Source organism: Mustela lutreola, chromosome 14 (assembly GCF_030435805.1).
Source record: "Mustela lutreola isolate mMusLut2 chromosome 14, mMusLut2.pri, whole genome shotgun sequence".
Lineage (NCBI taxonomy): Eukaryota > Metazoa > Chordata > Mammalia > Carnivora > Mustelidae > Mustela > Mustela lutreola.
In genome coordinates this window covers 19545181-19565524 of record NC_081303.1, presented here as the reverse complement: position 1 = coordinate 19565524, position 20344 = coordinate 19545181, and the positions used below count along the sequence as shown (strand labels likewise).

The following is a 20344-nucleotide window of genomic DNA, read 5'->3' as shown; positions in this document are numbered from 1 at the left end:
GCCTGGGTGGCTCAGTGGTTAAGCCGCTGCCTTCGGCTCAGGTCATGATCTCAGGGTCCTGGGATCGAGTCCCGCATCGGGCTCTCTGCTCAGCAGGGAGCCTGCTTCCTCCTCTCTTTCTCTCTCTGCCTGCCTCTCTGCCTGCTTGTGATTTCTCTCTCTCTGTCAAATAAATAAAAAACATCTTTAAAAAAAAAAAAAAAAAAAAAAAAAAAGAAATACAAACAATTTTAAGAGATATTATGGAAAATTATATGCCAAAACTGAACCTAGAAGTAATGCTTAGTAATTCCTGGAAACACATAGCCTACCAAAACTGAAGCAGGGAGAAACAGAAACTTTAAACAGACGGAGATTACCAGCAAAGAAACTGAATCAAGAATAATAATAAAAACAAAAAAACTCCCAACAAACAAAAGTCTAGGACCAAATAGCTTCACAGGGGAATTCTACCAAACGTTTGAAAAGTTAGTATCTTTTTTTCAAACTATTCCAAAAAATACAAGAAGGAAAACTCCCCAAATCTGTACTATTTGAAACCTCCAAATTCATTCATTCTATTCATTCTTGATACCAAAACTAGATAAAGGCACATAAAAAAAGAGAACTATAGGCCAGTATCTTTCATAAATATAGATGCAACAATCCGCCAACAAAATACTAGCGAAACCACTTTCAACAACACATTAAAAAAATCATTCATCACAATTGAGTGAGATTTATTCTTGGGATGCAAGGGTGGTTCAATATTCACAAATCAATTAATGTGATACAGCACATCAATAAGAAAAAGGATAAATACCATATGATCATTTCAACAGGTGCAGAAAAAGCATCTGACAAGTACAACATCCATTCATGATAAAAACCCTCAACAAAGTAGGTTGAGAGGGAACATATCTCAATACCAGGAAAGGCCATAAAGTAAAAACCCACAGTGAACAATATATTCAATGGGGGAAAAATGAGAGCCTTTCCCCTAAGGTCAGGAACAAGACAAGGATATCCACTCTCACCACTGTTATTCAACACAGCACTGAAAGTCCCAACCAACAGCAATCAGACAACAAAAAGAAATAAAAGGCATCCAAATTGGTAAGGAAGAAGTTAAAACTTTCTGCATTGTTTGCAGATGACAGGATACCATTTATAGGAAACCCTAAAGACTCCACCAAAAAACTACTAGAACTGAACTCATTAAAGTCCCAGAATACAGGATACAAAATCAATATATGGAAATCTGTTTTATCTCTATACACTAATAATGACGCAGCAAAAAGAGAAATTAAGGAAATAATCGCATTTACAACTGTACCAAAAATAATAAAATACCTGCAAATAAACTTAACCAAAGCAGTGAAAAACCCGTCCTCTGAAAACTATCAAACATTAATGAAAGAAACTGAAGATGACACAAAGAAATGGGAAGACATTTCATGCTCATGGGTTGGAAGAAAAAATATTGCTAAAATGTAAGTATTACCCAAAGCATTCTACAGATTTAATGCAATCCCTATCAAATTCCAACAGTATTTTTCATAAAACTAAAACAATCCTAAAATTTGTATGGAACCACAAAAGACACCAAATAGCCAAAGAAATCTTGAAAAAGAAAAACGAGACTGGAGGTTATCAAAACCCCAGATTTAAAAAGGTGCCATAATCAAAATAGTATGGTACTGGCACAAAAACAGACACAAATCAACAGAATAGAAAACCAAGAAATAAACCCACAATTAATTAATCACAGTCAATTAATCTTCAACAAAGGAGGAAAGAACACACAATGGGAAAAAGACAGTCTCTCTTCAACAAATGGTGTTGGGAAACACCAACACCAATGAAGCTGGGCCACTTCCTTACACCATACACAAAAATGAATTCAAAACAGATTAAAGACCTAAAATCATAAAAATCCTAGAAGATGGCACAGGCAGTAGTTTCTCTGACAGCCACAGCAATGTTTATCTAGATATAGCTCCTGAGGCAAGGGAAATAAAAGCAAAAATAAATGACAGGTACTACCATCAAAATAAAGTTTCTGCACAGCAAAGCAAACGATCAACAAAACTAAAAGACAACCTACTAAATGGAAGAAGATATTTGCAAATGTCATATCTAATACAGGGTTAGTATTTAAAATATATAGAGAACTTACACAACTCAATACCCAAAAAACAAATCATCCTATTAAAAAATGGGCAGAATATATGAACAGACATTTCTTCAAAGAAGACATACAAATGGCCATCAGACACATGAAAAGATGCTCAATATTAGGCTTCTTCAGGGAAATGCAAATCAAAACCACAATGAGATATTACTTCACATGTTTCAGAATGACTAAAATAAAAAATACAAGAAATAACAAGTGCTGCCAACAATGTGGAGAAAAAGAAGCCCTCCTGCACTGTTAGTAGTAACGTAAACTTAATGTAAAAATTTTCACTGTGGAAAACAATATGGAGGTTCCTCAAGAAGTTTAAAAAAAAGAACTACCCTATAATCCAATAATCACACTACTGGGTATTTATCCAAAAAATACAAAAATGCTAACTCACAGGGATACATGTACCTCTCTGTTTATTACAGTATTATTTATGAAAGCCAAATTATGGAAGTAGTCCAGGTGTCCACTGATAGGTGAGTAGAGAAAGAAGATGTGGTATAATATAATATGTAATGGGATATCATTCAACCATAAAAAAGGATGAAGGCTTACCATTTGCAACAACATGATGGAACTAGAGAGTACAATCCTATGAAAACTAAGTCAGTCACAGAAAGACAAATATCATATGATTTCACTTCCATGTAGAATTTAAGAAACAAAACAAATGAGCAAAGAAAAAAAGAAAAAGAGCAAGACAAACCAAGAAAGAGAATGTTAACTATAGAGAACTGATAGTCATCAGAATGGGGGTGGATGGGGGGATGGGTATAATGGGTGATAGTGGTTAAGAATACACTTATGATGAGCACTGAATAATGTACAGAAGTGTTGAACCCATGTTAAATATACCCATGTTAACTAAGATTAAAATAAAAACTTAAAATAAAAAGCCATATATTCTATCCTACCTGTGTCAAGACAACACACCCCTCCAAGAAAACAAAATTCCTCCTGGAGTATTATTTATGAACCTTATACTGAGAAAGCCAGTGCTAATTATGCACCTTCACTAGATTCAACATTTTCATTGTGTCCCTGAGTTGCAAAGTTACAAATAATGTATTTACTGTGCTCCCACATATTGGTTAAAAAATTCATATAAGTAGGGGCGCCTGGGAGGTTCAGTGGATTAAAGCCTCTGTCTTCGGGGCAACCGAGTGGCTCAGTGAGTTAAAGCTTCTGCGTTTGGCTCAGGTCATGATCCTAGGGTCCTGGGATTGAGCCCCATGTTGCGCTCTCTGCTCAGCGGGGGGGCCTGCTTCCTCCTCTCTCTGCCTGCCTCTCCACCTACTTGTGATCTCTGTCAAATTAATAAATAAAATCTTTGAAAAAAATTCATATAAGTATATACAAGATATCTTATACTTACAATCATATGTGTAAAGGTTGTTTTCTTATTCCAAGCAAGATTTGCTTATAAAAATGAATAAATATCATTTTAGTATGCTAACATCTGCCTAATGAGGATACTAACTTCCTGTAAAAAAATTTTATTGAGTATACAATAGGAACCATTTACAAATAATCTGCTTCTGCTATAGGCTGTCAGTAAAAGAAGATAATGTAAGTCTAATAATGTCTCATGTCTTGCCAATTCTGTGACAGGCTTCCATTGATAAACAAAGATCAAAATTTTACTTTATATTTTTACATACCATAATCTAAGAATGTTTAGAAAAACTAAAAATTCAAGGACTAACAAAAGTACAAAAATGTAACAAAACAATTTGACATAAATGTTAAAGCATTCTGAAATTCAAGAAGTTTTGATTCCTCAGTATGACAAGAGTAGAGATGCTCAATCTCTACACTGTTAATTCTCTCCTGAAGTTTGAAAGGCACACATTAATGACAAAAATAATCTTACTAAATTGAATTGATGAAAAGAGAGCTAAATGGAAAACACAATAACCTAAAGATATCTATCTAGTATTATTCCTCTTCTATAAACAAGGAAATTTAAGTTCTTCAATGTGAAGTAATGTGTCCACAGCCACAAAGCAATTAGGTACAATTAAGTACAAACTTAGTGCTTCCTGACTCCAAAGTCCAATCATTTCTACTTCTTTCAAACTAGAAAAAAAAAAATATATGACTTAAAAAGCTAACACAGATTCTGTCAATTAAACACTAACATTTAAGTCATCTAGCCTAAATTAAAAGATTTGTTTAAAACTAGAAAATAAATTCTACCTGAGATTTTTAATAAAAAGACCACACGAAGTAAAATTCATATTCTAGTACAGTGGTCAGCCTGTGGGTGAAATTCCTTCCTCCACTCTGAATCCATTTTCATAAATAAATTTTACTAGAACACAGTCAAGCCCCTTCATTTTTATACTGTCTATGGCTGCTTTCTGCTACAAAGGCAGAACTGAATAGTTGAGACAATGACCACATGGCCCACCAAGCCTCCAATATTTATTATATGGCTCCTTTACAGTAAACTTTGCCTCTCCTGCTCTAGGGAGTACTTGATCAAAAAATGAGAAGTAAAGTATCTACAAGTTCCCAAACCAAATAGTTTTCCCATATGGGGAACCATCAATAACAGTTTCCTCAGAGAAATGATGTTTTTATTAATGTAGTAATCCTATCACAAAGAGAACTATATTAAAAAAAAAACAGTGTCACATAACAAACAGTAAAATTACTATGCGCAGGCCATGCTATTTTTTGATGGACTTAATCTATAAACCATTTAAAACCTTGTTAGGGTTATACACTATTACCTACTAACCCTTCCTTTTTCCTGTGTACCAAAAATATCCATTTAGACAGGTGAGAGGGTTAAACTGAGAATTATCATCTCGCAAGAAGACAAATCCCTATCCCCCACCACTACACAATTTTCTTTTTCTTTTTCTTTTTTTCTTGTTAGAAGGGTGAGGGGCAGGCAGGAGGGGAGAGAGAAATCTTAAGTAGGCTCCAAGCCTGAGTGACAGGGTTCAATCCCACAACCCTGAGATCATGACCTGAGCTGAAATCAATAGGACGCTTAACTGAATGACCACTAGGTGCCCCACAATTTACTTTTTTAAAATAGTGTATAATAAACAGGAAATCAAATCAACAGATGTGTAGTCTTATAGTAACTGCTTTCATAAATATTAGTACATAATTGGCTATCTTGATTATTTCATAAAGAAAAACTACTACACCTCGACTGACCTACTGATTTTGTTTAAGACCAATAATGTTAAAGTTTAATCTTCTAGTTTATAGCCAATGCCTATATAAAGAGAGAGAGTTTTTAAATGTTTTCTCTTGGTAAAAGATTTTGGCAATATAAGTTCCTCTTTATTCTTACTTTAAGCTGAAGGAATTAATGAAAACAATGAATGAACCAAGAATTCAAAAATGAAAAATCATCATGTCTTCAATAATAAAATAGCATTATTAAATAGTTAAGAAATACAGAGCTTTCAAACTATTAAACACATCGTGTCACTTCTTTATAAGAGAAATTAAGCACTTCTATCAAGCAATAAAAAAGTCATTAAAAAGCAGGATAAAGGGGCGCCTGGGGGGCTCAGTGGGTTAAGGCATCTGCCTTTGGCTCAGGTCATGATCCCAGCCAGGGTCCTGAGATCAAGCCCCACATCGGGCTCTCTGCTCAGCAGGGGGCCTGCTTCCTCCTCTCTCTCTGCCTGCCTCTCTGCCTACTTGTGATCTCTGTCTGTCAAATAAATAAATAAAATATTTTAAAAAAAAAAGGCAGGATAAAATTTGAAACATTCAGTGATAAACAATGCACTGAAAGCTAACAACGTGAAACAATATTCTTGGAGACAACATAATCATCAAAATCTATAAATATACCCAATGTATTTAATGTACCAGGTACTGAAATAGCCAATACTCAATACAGCACTTACTACTGTCAGACACTGTTCTAAAGGCTTTATATAAATTATTTATTCCATATTATGAACTATTATTACACCCAGTTCATAGATGAAGAAACCCATGGAAATAAGGTCATCAAGTTAATAAGTAGTAAAGGCAGCATTTGAACTCCTCAACAGTTTGGTTCCAGAGCCTAACTCCTAACCACTACATCACAGTTCCTCTTATACAAGACAGCAAGAAAAAACAACTAGAACATTTAATGGTAATAACCCACAGAACTAGGGCTTTCAATATTTAAACATTTTGCAATGATTTTTATAATGCAATTAGAGAAAAAAATACTAAAATTAATATTTATCTTCTTTAACAAGTATCTTGATTATACACAGCACTTACATAACAATGCAAGGTAACATATACAGAGTGATCTTTCTTAAGAACGCACATTAAGGTTTGTGGTTTAAAATACAAGATATCTCCAAGGTTGCCCAGGTAGCTCAGTCAGTTCAGCATCCAACTCTTGATTTCAGCTCAGGTCATGATCTCAGGGTCCTAGGATCAAGCCCTGCAGGGAGTCTTGCTTGAGATTCTCTCTCTCTCCCTCTTCCTCTGTCCCTCCCCCCAATGTGCTCCTTCTCTCTAAAGTAAATAAATCTTTTTAAAAATTAAATAAATAAAATAAAATACAAGATAGCTCCAAAACAGGTAGACACGGTAGAAGATTCTTTCTACCTGAACTTCTAAACCTGTTTCTTCTATGAGCAGAACAAAGGAAAATAAATCAACATCTTCTAAACTCACAGCTGCTAAAGAAAGGTGAATCAGCTTCTTTTGTTTTGGGTGGTAAGCTAGAATATACTTCTTTTTCTGAAATTTAAATAAAAGCCACAGCAGATTTTATTTTAAGTTAATTTGTTTACTTATTTTCATAGAGTACTTAGAAGTACTTGGGATAATAAAAGTATTCATCAATTATAATTATAAATATAATAACCTAATCATATTCATCTGTGCAAAACAGTAGGCCACATACTAAAGCTGAGTATAAGCCTACCCATGCATGCACGAAACACACAATCTACATAGATCTCTAAGATATCACCAAGTCTCATGGTATTTATAAAAAAAAAAAAAGAAAAATCCCATCACTCTACTGTTGAATTTCACTTCGAAAAGAACACCCAGGGAAGATGCTGCTGGAGGAGCTCTTCTCAGTAAGAGGTAACAAAAACACTGATCTGCTTTCTCTCCATGGCACTTTATAGTTTGTCATGAAGTTTCAAGTCTCCTGACATTATCCAGTACTAAACATTTATTCTACAGTTTCTGTTATTTGAAAATGTTCTTTGAAAATGTGTATCTAGTTTTATTAAGTGATAGCCCTTGTCTGGAAATATCAAAGGCAAGAAGGAATTCTTTTTCCAGGCAGAGAAGTGACATAATAATAAAAGTTAGGCTAAATCATGAAGGTGGGAGACTGGAACATAAAATATAAGGTAGAAAGCCACAGGAGATGAGCTGGAGAACCAAGGCAGAAAGCAGATTCTGAGAGCCTGCATGACACGTTAGAGAGATCAGATTCTATCTTTTAAGTAATAGGAAACCAGTGCTGAGTTTTAAGCAGGCGCACAGCATTGTCGGAATTTCATTTTTAAAAGATTACAACAACATGCCTGAAAGATGGATTTCATTTTATTTATTTTTTTTTTAAAGATTTTATTTATTTATTTGACATGGAGAGAGAGATCACAAGTAGGCAGAGTAGCAGGCAGAGATAGAGGAGAGACAGGCTTCCTGGCGAGCAGAGAGCCCGATGCGACTCGATCCCAGGACCCGGAGATCATGACCTGAGCCGAAGGCAGAGGCTTAACTCACTGAGCCACCCAGATGCCCCGAAAGATGGATTTTTAAAGGGCGAGACTAGAAGGGAGGAAGTGACAATACAGATGGAGAGAAAAATCTAGATTCAAGAAATGCCTGGAAGTAAAATCAGTAGAAGGAAAGCTAAAGCAGAGAAAAAAGTCCAAATCATTCCTAGTTTGTAAGCTTGGACAGCTGGATATATGAGAAAATACAGGTGTATAAGCAGGAAATTAGAGATCAGTATCAACCACAGAGAAGCCATCAAGACTAGGGATATAGTGCTGGCGTGACCAGGACACTGATGATAGTTAAAACCATAAGAGAAAATGTAATTTCCCAGATGGGAAAAGGGAAAAGCTAGCTTTTGATGTTCTTTTTTTTTTTTTTTTTTTTGAGTATAGCTGACACACAATGTTACATTAGTTTCAGGTGTACAACACGGTGATTCAACAACTCTATGTTATGCTATGCTCACCACAAGTGTACCTACTATCTGTCACTATACAACACTATTACAATACCACTGGCCAGATTCCCTACGTTGTACCTTTTATTCCTGTGGCTTATTCATTTCATTACTGGAAGCCTGTATCTCTCTCTCCCCTTCATCTATTTTGCCTGTTCCCCCAACCTCCTTTCTTCTGGAAACCATCTATTTACAGGCCTGATTCTGTTTTTTGTTTATTCATTTGTTTTGTTTTGATTCCACATATAGGTGAAATCACATGGTTCCTTGGTTCCTCAAAAACTGAAAACAGAAATTTCTACAGAGTATGTACCCAAAGATAACTAAAACACTAATTCAAAAAAATATATGCACCCCATGTTTACTGCAGCATTATTTACAATAGCCAAGAAGCAACCCAAGTATCCATCCACAGAGGAATGGATAAAGATGTGGCATGTATACACAATGAAATATCATGCAGTATATTTATATCATATCATAAAAAAGGATGAGACCTTGTTGTTGGCAACAACATGGACGGACCCAGAGTACAGCATGCTAAGTGAAGTCAGAGAGAGAAAGACCTATATTCATTTCTAAGGGGCAGATAACTATGAGGACTGGAAAGCGGGTTGGATTTGGTGAAATAAGGGTCAACAATAGCCCTGCAGAAAAAAGACAGTCAAACTGCAGAGGTCTAGGAAACAAATAAGAAAGAGAAGTTTAGGGGTACCTGGGTGGCTCAGTTGTTTAAGTGTTCCACTCTTAATCTTGGCTCAAGTGATGATCTCAGAGTCATGAGATTAAGCCCCAAGTCAGGCTCCAGGCTAAGTGTGGAGCCTGCTTAAGAAGTTCTCTCTCCCTCTGCCCCTCGTTCTACTCCTCACTTGGGCTCTCTACCACCTCCCCCCCCAAAAAAAAAGAAAAGAAAAAAGAAAAAGAGAGAGAACTTAAGGTCAATTAAAATGCTAGCCAGTGAGGAAAAAGGAAGAGGGTCGTCGCAAAGAGAAGTTTCTATTTTATAATGGTAGAGCCTTAAACACGTTTAAAATGAAGAAATAAAGCCAGGAGAATGGAATAGTTTGAAGACTTCAGAAAGTGAGCCCAAAACTGACGGGCATGGTTCTGGAAGATATGGAAGGAAATGAGAATGTGATTAATAGGACAGGAGGCAAGACTGCCTTTGAAAAAGAAGCAGAATGTAATTGGAGAGAGTTAAGGTTAGATGGAAATGTGCTAAAAGAATCTGGAGTAGTGTGGGGTGAAGAGGTATCAAGAGAATTCACAGATGCACTCATTACATCACTTTCAGAGATAAAGTAGGAGATCAGATCAGTGTCTGAACATAAGAGGTAGATAAACTGAAGAGAATGGTGAATATCTGGGATAATTTCAAAATCAATAGGAAAGGAAACCTTACCAAAGGCAAAGAAAATAATTGAGAAATAGTTCTGCAAGCAACATGCATTAGACACAATAGAAAAATTAATATGAAAATATAGCTAGCCTTAATGATGGCAGGTCCTACTTACTTGTAAGGAACTCAAGATAAGGTGGAAGATAAAAGACATACAGATGACTTCAAATACGCTATGGCTGAGTACAAGGATAAAGATAACATGCTTACAGTTCAACTAGAAAAAGAGAAGAGCCCATGGGAATGAGGGAGTAGACAGTGTTCAGGGCTGTATCCCTAACACCTAGAGCTATTCACTAAAATTTTGTTGAATTAATGAATGGTAAAATGTGCATCATACAAGAGGCAATTTTCTGCAATGAAAAGTGATACAGAATTTAAAAAGTCTGAATGTGGGTTTCCTAAATATTAGTAGTGGTATGCTGGAGATTCTTTCCAAGAAACTTCAATTTCCTCATCTGTAGAGCAGGGAAACAAACTCCCTTTCAGAGTTGCTATGAGAAATAAATAAGACAACCAGTAAGTTCCACAGAAGAACCTAACTGAAAACTCCAAGAGGGAGGACTATAATCTGATTATAATGCCAACACTTCTTCGGTGAATACCAAATTACTTTTGCTTATCTGGTTTCTGACACAGGATTCTTTCTGAAGCAGAACAGGGGGTTGAAGATGAAAACATTCCAAGATGCGGGGACAAAAATCCTGTCATCTACCATATAATGCTAAATTTAGGCCAATAGAAAGAGAAACTGTTTATATATCACGATGACCAAGTTCTTAGTATGTACAAAAAATGAAACCAGAGGGAGATAGATCCAAGTTACAAAACAGTTTTTATTTTTGTTTTGTTTTTGCTTTTTTCCAAACAGTAGTTTTGATTACATAACTTAAACAGTACATTTTAAATATTGGACCTGATAATAGATCAAGCAAATGATAAAATACAGCAATGTTATGATAACGGATTATAGACTCTAAACTCCTCTGTTAAGAATTAACTTAAAAGGGGCACCTGGGTGGCTCAGTGGGTTAAAGCTTCTGCCTTTGGCTAAGGTCATGATCCCAGGTCCTGGGATCGAGCCCCGAATGGCATCGGGCTCTCTGCTCAGCGGGGAGCCTGCTTCCTCCTCTCTCTCTGCCTGCCTCTCTGCCTACTTGTGATACCTCTCTGTCAAATAAATAAATAAAATCTTAAAAAAAAAAAAAAAAGAATTAACTAATAGCTTAATAATAAAGAGTTCAATCATTTAGTATTTGCTAGGTGCTGTTTACATGCTTTCGTATTTTATTAAATTTTTAATTCACAGAAATCTATCAGATAAGTCCTGAGTTTATCCCCATAATGGACAAGGAAACAGGGGCACAGAATGGTTAAATAACTTGCCCAAAGTCACACAACTAGAAAGTGGCAGAGCTTAGTTAGGTTCTACCTATAAACTGTTTCCAGAGTTCTTAAGCACTGCAAAACAAAGCAAGTTCTTCTGGAATGGACTGGCTACAGGTGTCTTTGTCATGGTTATCAACTTCTAGGGGCAAAAACCACTTCTTATTTAAAAGCTACATCTCTGAGATCAGACACCTTCACACATTCTGTCATTATAAGTGTCACTGCAAGCTGCTGTGACAACAGTTTCTAACTCACCAGCATGCAATCATAGACCTATCTCCACAGGCCTCTGGGAGGCTGGACTGTAGCCATGGAGACAGAGAGAACTAAGTAAGAGCTGATGCTCCCTGTACTCAAATGAACTGTTATATATGAAACCCAAAACACAGGAATTAACATACTAAAGGACAATCTGTAAGATGGATCACATGACCCTAATGACCCAATGCTTATCATGAATATTCAGAGAGCCTCATATATAAACATAAAAATGTCTTAGATTTATGTCAGTAAATGTTTAAAAAATTTCCTTCAACTACAAGATATAAATGCTCATGACAAAGTAAACATATGCCAAAGGTCTCATGAAGTCACATAAATTAAAAAAATAAAAATAAAAATAAAAATAAAAAATCTTAACATTCCCATCTCCCATCCTAGCCTATAGCAAATGCTTCGCCAAGTCTCTAACTCTTCCATTAGTGCTCACAGAATAAGCATACTATATAACGTACATCTCTAAAAGGAGTACAAACATGTAGAAATCCCTTGTAATTTTTATCCTACCTAATATTACTTGATTTCAGATGCTCCTCTGATTTCAAGTTTCCGGTCCTCATCTGGGACTTAAATGAAACGTTTTCTCCCACAATGACTATCTGCAAGAACATCCAATTTCTCATAAGGAAGAATGGTTTAAGACATTCTAGACAGAGGAGAGGAGGAAAATATGAGTTAACCCACAATAACAGAGAACTCCTTTGAAAAAAAATTAAATTATTTTCTCTTTATTTGAAATGATTTAATGTCAAAGTCAAATGAAAAAATACTTTTTTCTTTCTGTATTACGTTTCTTGAAATACACATTTTAATATGCTGGTTTGTATACTTCTAATATTCTAGATTTATATCTAAGTATTATCTAATCTCCTTCTCTCTCTGAAAGCTGACTGATCTCTATAAGGCAAACAAATACCAGTTACCCAGCAGGGTTTTTGTAGTTCCAAGGTGAGAGTGTCCTGCGGAACACAGAAGCAGAATGGCTGGTGTGAACTATACTGTTTACCAATGGAAAAACATGTAAAGCAATTAAATCACAATTATAGGTGGTATGAATGATGTTTAAATTGTAAGGTCAACTAAAAAAATCAGGCTTTTAGATCTTTATTCACTCACTGAACAACGATTTGGTCATGTCTATGTACTAGATACAGTGTGAAGGACTGGGTATACAATGATGAAAAAAACAAATATGGTGCCTTCCATGGATTTAAAATATAAAGTGGACATAGATCCACAAGGAAGGAGGAGGCAATAAAGGGTAGTGATTAAAAGCATGGGTGTGTGTCACACAGTTTGCATTTAATGGCATGCTGGGAATAAGTCAAGCCACAGAAAAACATAGCAAAATTTCTTAGGGACATCAATTTAACTCAAAGAAATGAACAAAGTTAAGTAAATATTATTGGCTGCTGATACCTGCTTACACATACAATTACTATGTGGCAGATTCTGTGCTAAATGTTCTACACACATGATCTCAAAGAATGGAAGTATAATGTAATAATAGTTAAGTATAGTCTTATATTCAGACTGTGCATTCAAACCAAGCTCTGCCAACAACTAGCTGTGTAACCTTAGGAAAATCACTTCTCTATGCCCTAGTTTTGTTAGAAGTTAAGAAGGAGATAAATAAATGTACCTACCTCATTGAGAAGTTTTGAGGATTAAATGAGGTAACAGAAATAAAGCACTTAGGACTGTTCCTTGTAAGCCCTCAAAAAATATTAGGTATTTTTGTCATTGTTATCGTTATAGTTATTCGTCTTCCCAACAATCCTAAGATGTAAGTGCTATTATTATTCTCATTCTATAAATTAGGAAACTGAAGCTAAGAACTACACTAATCAATTCTAGATTAAAAGACAAGGTTATTCACAATATTTAACAACAGAACACAAGTCCTAAGAGAAATTTCAAACATGCAGGAGATCCGTGTGGACTTCGTCCCCTCACTTCGGAAGCAGATATTCAACCTCCAGTGACTTTAGTTGTACTTTAGTGGAAGACTGAGAAAATACATGATAAAACCCAAGCTCCTTAGCATAGCATGTGAGGTCCCACAGGTCCCCGCTTTATACTTTATGACCTAATAAAACTAAATTATTTTTAGTTCTTAGCTACTTTGTTCCTCAGTATCTCTACTCATGCTCCTTCACTCAGCCTGGAACGCCATCCTCCTTCCCTCCTCACCTGGTTAACGCCTTCTCTTATTTAAAACTCAGCGACTTCTACACAATGCCTTTGGCTTGGCCAAGCACTCCCAGTGCATCTTAACGCCCACTTCTATCTTAGCACCCAGCGCTACGAGGAGGTTATTTCCTCCACTAAAGACTATTCTGCACAACTCTGTATACCTGGTGCCTAGTTATGCCTGCCAAACTAAAGTGTATAAAGCAAATATATGTTAATTTGGGCTACATGGTCTCTCAAAAGGCTAAGACACTAAAAATTCAGTTTCTCAAAACTGACAGTAGTCTCAAAAGTCTTCCAGGAAAACAACTTCTAAGGTTTTTTTCACCTGATAACCAGGAATAACGTACTTCCTTCTAGGTTCAGAAAATCTATTATTTTATACAGTCTGTTAGAAAAATCCATGATCATTTTCTTGGCTATCTGATATTCAGATTGTTTTCCACACACTAGAATCTATATAGTACAGACAATACAGTATATATCTATATAGAAATACAAAATCTGAGAGAGGCCTGGGTGGCTTAGTCAGTTAAGCATCTGCCTTGGCTCAGGTCATGATCTCAGGGTCCTGGGATCAAACTGAAATCTGGCTCCATGCTCAAGGGGAGTATGCTTCTCCCTCTGCCCCCTCACTTGCTAGTTGCACACATGTGCTCTCTCTCAAATAAATAAATCTTAAAGGAAAAAAAAAAGATAAAATTTGAAACCTCCATAGGATATGGATAAAGTCAATAACCCAAGTGCGCTGAACAAGAAATTAAGGTTAAGGCTAACAGAATTTAAATTTATAAAAAGAAAAAAAATTTAGAGTAAACCATCAACAACTGGATGACTATTTCCCCCTCATCTCAATTTCTACATTAGATGAGATATGCCAAAACAATGGTTTTCGACTCTACCAAACCCAATGCATTCTATGTAACAACGCTGTACCTTATGGAAATAAAACACAAGATAATATTATATTTCTTATTTAACACAGAAAAAGTGAAAACTAAATGCCTTTTAAGGTAAAAAAAAAAAAAAGGAAAAATAAAGGAAAGCATTTTTTTAAAAAATTTATTTATTTATTTGAGAGACAGAGAGAGCATGAGTGGGAGGGGCAGAGGAAGGAGACAGAACCTCAACACCAAGCACAGAACCCGATGCAGGGTTTCATCTGAGAACGCTGAGATCATGACCTGAGCTGAAACTGAGAGCAGGATGTTCAATGGACTGAGACACTCAAGTGCCCAAAAGGAAAGCAATTTTTAATAAAATTAGCATCTAAAAATATAAAAGATCAGGTAAGACTACTTTTGAAGACATAATAAAGTAAATGCTTGCATATACTTATAATGGTAAGAGAAGGTTAACAGAATACCAAAGACAGAAAAACAAAAGCTAAAATATGAGTAGACACTAGAATCAAAATACATATTAATGTAGTAACAGATTAGATTCATTGGAAAGGACAATGAGAGAAAAAAATTACATCAGGGCAACCCAAGACAAAGTACAGAGTTGATCTGAAGTAAACAAGTATGTGACTACATGCTTTAAGAAGTGACATGAAACAAAAATTAGATTTAAAAAATAAAAAAGAGCAAACAGCCAAAATAATGTAAAACACCATACTAGTTAAACAAAAGTAAAATACTACTTCCTGATGTGGAATGGGGATGATACACAAAATGGACACGTTAATTAACTCAGCTAGCAACAAGATACCATCTGACTTAACTAAATCAAAGAATCTAGGCGTGCCTGGGTGGCTCAGTCGGTTGAATGTCTGCCTTTGGCTAGGGTCATGATCTTGGGCCCTAGAAAAAAATCCCAGATCTGGCTCCTTGCTCAGCAGGAAACCTGCTTCTCCTTTTGCCTGCTGCTCCCCCTACTTGTGCTCTCTCTCTGACAAATAAATAAAATCTTAAAAAAAAATCTATAATTATAGTACATATAGTACTCTCTACTTCTACATGGTCTCTAAAATTAAAAAAAAAAAAAGATATACAGAAGTCAAAACTGATTTTTCTACCAAAAAAACATTATTTAGCCTATATTTCCAGACATCAGTTTTAGCTAGTCATGTTCCTTATTATTTTCCTATCTTCAGAAAGGGGTGGTATATTAAAATCAAGTAATTTAACTAGATACAGATCATGGAAGGCATATGGAAGATTGTTATATTAATGGCCCCCAATGAATCACACACCACCTGGCATCTGTACCCTTATTAATCTCTTCACATGGCGCCTGGGTGGCTCAGTGGGTTAAAGCCTCTGCCTTCAGCTCAGGTCATGATCCCAGGGTCCTGGGATCGAGCCCCACATCGGGCAGGAAGCCTGTTTCCTCCTCTCTCTCTCTGCCTGCCTCTTTGCCTACTTGTGATCTCTGTCTGTCAAATAAGTAAATAAAATCTTTAAAAAAAAAATTAATCTCTTCACATACTGACCACAGGCTGAACACATGACTTACTTTGGCCAATTGGACTTCACCAAATGTAACAGAAAGAGGTTGATAAGCACTTGTGCATTTGAGCCTGCCCTTTTGCTAACACCATCATCATGTTATAAAGCCAAGGACAACATACCACTTGGAACAAGGAGACCCAGTTTTCCCACCTATCACAGTCATCTCAGCTGAGGGTCCAAACAGTTGAGTGAGGTTGTCTTGGGCCATTCAGGTCAGGCTGAGCCACTGGCTGACTGAGTCATCCAACAGAATTAACTGGCTTGGTCCAGTAGACAGCAATATAGACAGCTATCATCAGACTTTGACCAACAACGTTTTACTAAGTGAAGGGAAAAGGGGTGGGGATAAAAAAATGATTCCTGGCCAGCTAGAAGGGTGGATTAGCCATTTACTAACAAAAGGAAGATGATACAAGTAGGTATATGGAGAAGAGTCCATTTGGGGATAATAGTGCTTGGCACATGATATTACATAAGCTCTTGCTATTGTGCTTGATAACAATGGTAATTCTGAGATGGTTATTATACATCCAACAGAATGAACTGACAGGTAGTTAGAGTCTGGGGTTTAAAGGAAAGGTATGGACTGCAGATATTCATTTGGGAGTCATCAGTATACAGGCATACTTGTTTTATTGTGCTTTGCTTTACTGTGCTTCACAGATGCTGAAGTTGTTAACAATAGAAGGTCTGTGGCAACCCTGTGTCCAAGAAGTCTACTGGTACCCTTTTTCCAATAGCATTTGCTCACTTCATGTCTCTGTGTCACATTTTGTAATTCTCACAATATTTCAAATTGTTTAATAATATTATTATTATACTTGTTATGATATTCTGTGATCAGTGATTTTTGACATTATTGCAACTGTTTGGGGGCACCACAAACCATTCCCATATAAGATAGCGAACTTAATGAATGTTGTGTGCGTTCTGACTGCTCCACCAATCAGCCACTCCCCCATCTCTCTTCCTTTCCTTGGGCTTCCTTATTACCTGAGACACAGTACTGAAATTATGCCTATTAATAACTCTACTATGGCCCCCTAAGTGTTCAAGTGAAAAGAGTCACATGTCTCTTTTTAAATCAAAAGCTAGAAATGATTAAGCTTAGTGAGGAAGGCACAATGAAAGTCTAGACAGGACTCTTGCACAAAACAGCCAACTTTTACTCTCAAAGCTAAAAGTTCTTGAAGGAAATGAAAAGTTGTGCTCCAGCAAAGACACAAGAGATAAAAGAAGCCTTACCACTGATTTGGAAAAAGTCTGAGTGGTCTAAGCATATCGAGCTGGCCACAACCTTCCATTAAACCAAAGCCTAACCCAGAGCAAGGCCTTAACTCTCTTCAATTCTACGCAAACTGAGAGAGGTGAGGAACTGCATACGAAAAACCTGAAAGCTAGCAGAGGTTGGTTCATGAGGTTTCAGGAGAGAAGCCATCTCCATAAAATAGAAATATGAGGTGAAGGAGCAAGTGTTGATACAGAAGCTACACTGAGTTATCCAGAAGACGTAGCTAAGATAATTCATGGAGGTGGCTAAACAACAGACTTTCTGTGTAGACAAAACAACCTTGTATCAGGAGAAGATACCATCCTGGACTTCATAGCTAGAGAGGATAAGTTAGTGCCTGGTTTCATAACTTCAAAGTACAGGCTGACTCTCTTGTTAAGGGATAATGCAGCTGGCAACTTTAAGTTGAAGCCAATACTCATTTCCCATTCCCAAAACCCTAGGGTCCTTAAAACTATGCTAAATCTCCTCTGCCTGTGTGCTCTATGAACGAAACACCAAAGCCTGTATGACAGCATATCTGTTTTCAACACGGTTTACTGATATTTTAAACCACCACTGAGACCTACTGCTTAGAAAAAAAGAGTCCTCTCAAAATATTACTGCACAATAATAATAATATACCTGGTCACCTAAGAACTTCAATGGAGATGGACAAGATTAACATTGTTTTCATGCCTGCTGACACAACCATCTTTTCTGTAGTCCATGGATCAAAAAGTAATTTAGATTTTCAAGACTTTGCATTTAAAAAATACATTTCAGGGTCACCTGGGTGGCTCAGCTGGTTAAGTGTCTGCCTTTATTCAGGTCATGATCCCAGGGTCCTGGGATTAAGCCGGGAGTCTACTTCTCCCACTGCTTGTACTATCTCACACTCTGCCAAATAAATAAATAAAATCTTAAAAATAAATAAAAAAAAATTTTTTTGTAACGCTATAGCTGCCATTGATCGTGATTCCTCTGATGCATCTGGGCAAAGGCAACTGAAAACCTTCTGGAAAGGATTCCCAATTCTTGATGCCATTAAGAGCATTCAAGGTTAATCTGAAGAGGTCAAAATATCAACATTAACAGCATTTGGGAAGAAGCTGATTCCAATCCTCATGGATGACTCTGAGGAGCTCAAGACTTCAGTGGAGGAAGTGACTGCAGAAGTGGGGGAAAGAGAATGAAAATTACATGGAGCCTGAAGATGTGAGTGAATTGCTATAATCCACTGATAAAGCTTGAATGGATGAGGAGTTTCTTCTTACGGGTGAGCAAAGAAAGTAGTTTCTTGAGATGGACTCTACTCCTGGTGAAGATGCTTTGAAGACTGTTGAAATGACAAAAAAAAGGATTTAGAATATTACATAAACTTAGCTGATAAAGAAACTGTAGGGTTTGAGAGGACTGACTCCAATTTTGGAAGAAGTTCTACTATAGATAAAATGCCATCAAACAGCACTGCATGCCACAGATAACTCATCTGGGAAGGAGTCAGTTGATGTGGTCAACTTCACAGCCTTAATTTTTTTTTTTTTTTAAGATTTTATCTATTTGGCAGAGAGAGAGCACAAGCAGGGGAGCAGTAAGCAGAGGAAGAGGGAGAAGCAGGCTTCCTACAGAGCGGGAGGCCTGATGAAGGGCTCAATTCTAGGATACTGGGATTAGGACCTGGGCTGAAGGCAGACGCTCAACTGACTGAGCCACCCAGGTGCCCCTTCACTGCCTTATTTTTAAAAATTTCATTTACAACTCTGTATCATATTAAAAAATCAAATTACCAGTTCACTGGACAACAGACCCCAAGAAGTTAAGAGTTCATATCAAATCTGGCTCATATCAATTATATAAAACATATGTGAAGAAATGACAGAATAGCTTTCAAATTTGATGAGTTACAAACCCAGAGATCTAAGATGCTCAACAAAACTTGAGCATTTAAACACAAAAAAAGACCATACAAAGACACTGTAATCAAATGGCTGAAATTCAATGATAAAAAGAAAATTTTCAGAGCAGGGAGAGAAAAAGGATCCATTATATAAGGAGGAATAAAAATAAGACTAATGCCCATATTCTCAGAAAAAAATGTAAGCCAAAAAATAATGAAGTAAAACTTCAAAATATTGGGAGGGGGAGAAGGATAAGCCCTTATCAAACCTATAATTAGATGTCCAGCAAAAATAGCCTTTAAAACTGAAGGTGAAATAAGGACAATTTCAGAAACACAGAAGCTGAGGAAATTTGATGCCAGAAGATCAATACCATAAGGAATATTTTAAAAAGGAAGTTCTTGAGGCTAGAAAGAAAGATACCACACAGAAACCTGGAACTACACAAAAAGATAATAAATGCCAGAAATGAAAAATATGTAAGTAAATATAAAATAATGTTTTTCTCCTTGTTTTTTAATTTCCTTAAAAGTTAACTAACTTTTGGGGTACTGGGTGGCTCAGTTGTTAAGCATCTGCCTTCGGCTCAGGTCATGATCCCAGGGTCCTGGGATCAAGTTCGTCATAGGGCTCCCTGCTCAGCAGGAAGCGTGCTTCTCCCTTTCCCCTCCCCCCTGGCTTGTGTTCCCTCTCTTGCAGTCTAATAAATACATAAAATCTTAAGCAAAAAACAAAAATAACATGTAGTTTAGGGTTTAAAACAAATAAAGGGGAAAACAAGGGGGGTGCCCAGCTGGCCCACTTGGAAGAGCATGCAACTCTTGATATCAGGATCTTGAATTCAAGCCCCACGCTGTGTAGAGATTACTTAAAAAAAACTAAATAAAAAATAAATGACTTTAAAACAAAAAAGAGGGCACCTGGGTGGCTCAGCAGGTTAAGCATCTGACTCTTGACTTTGGCTGAGGTCATGATCTCAGGATTGTGAGATCAAAGCCTGCACCAGACCCTGCACTAGGCATGGAGTCTACTTAAGATTCTCTCTCTCCCTCCATCTCTGCCCCTCCCCCCCAAAAAAAACAAACCAACAAAATAAAAATGAA

General features: G+C 36.6%; 1 protein-coding gene across 13 annotated transcripts in view; it reads right to left on the bottom strand.

Moving 5' to 3' along the window:
* Positions 1 to 20344, bottom strand: part of SMG7 (SMG7 nonsense mediated mRNA decay factor) — a 93445-nt gene that overhangs the window by 44299 nt on the left and 28802 nt on the right. For 7 of the 13 annotated variants that reach the window (XM_059146837.1, XM_059146844.1, XM_059146842.1 and 4 more), the window contains exon 2: positions 11929 to 12020. The exons of 2 other annotated variants lie outside the window; for them this stretch is intronic. In XM_059146837.1, coding sequence (XP_059002820.1) covers positions 11929 to 11981 — 53 coding nt within the window. In that variant the 5' untranslated portion in view covers positions 11982 to 12020. Of the gene's footprint in view, positions 1 to 11928; positions 12068 to 20344 lie in introns of all 13 variants that reach the window. 4 more of the 13 variants (XM_059146838.1, XM_059146846.1, XM_059146843.1 and 1 more) reach the window with 1 other exon arrangement.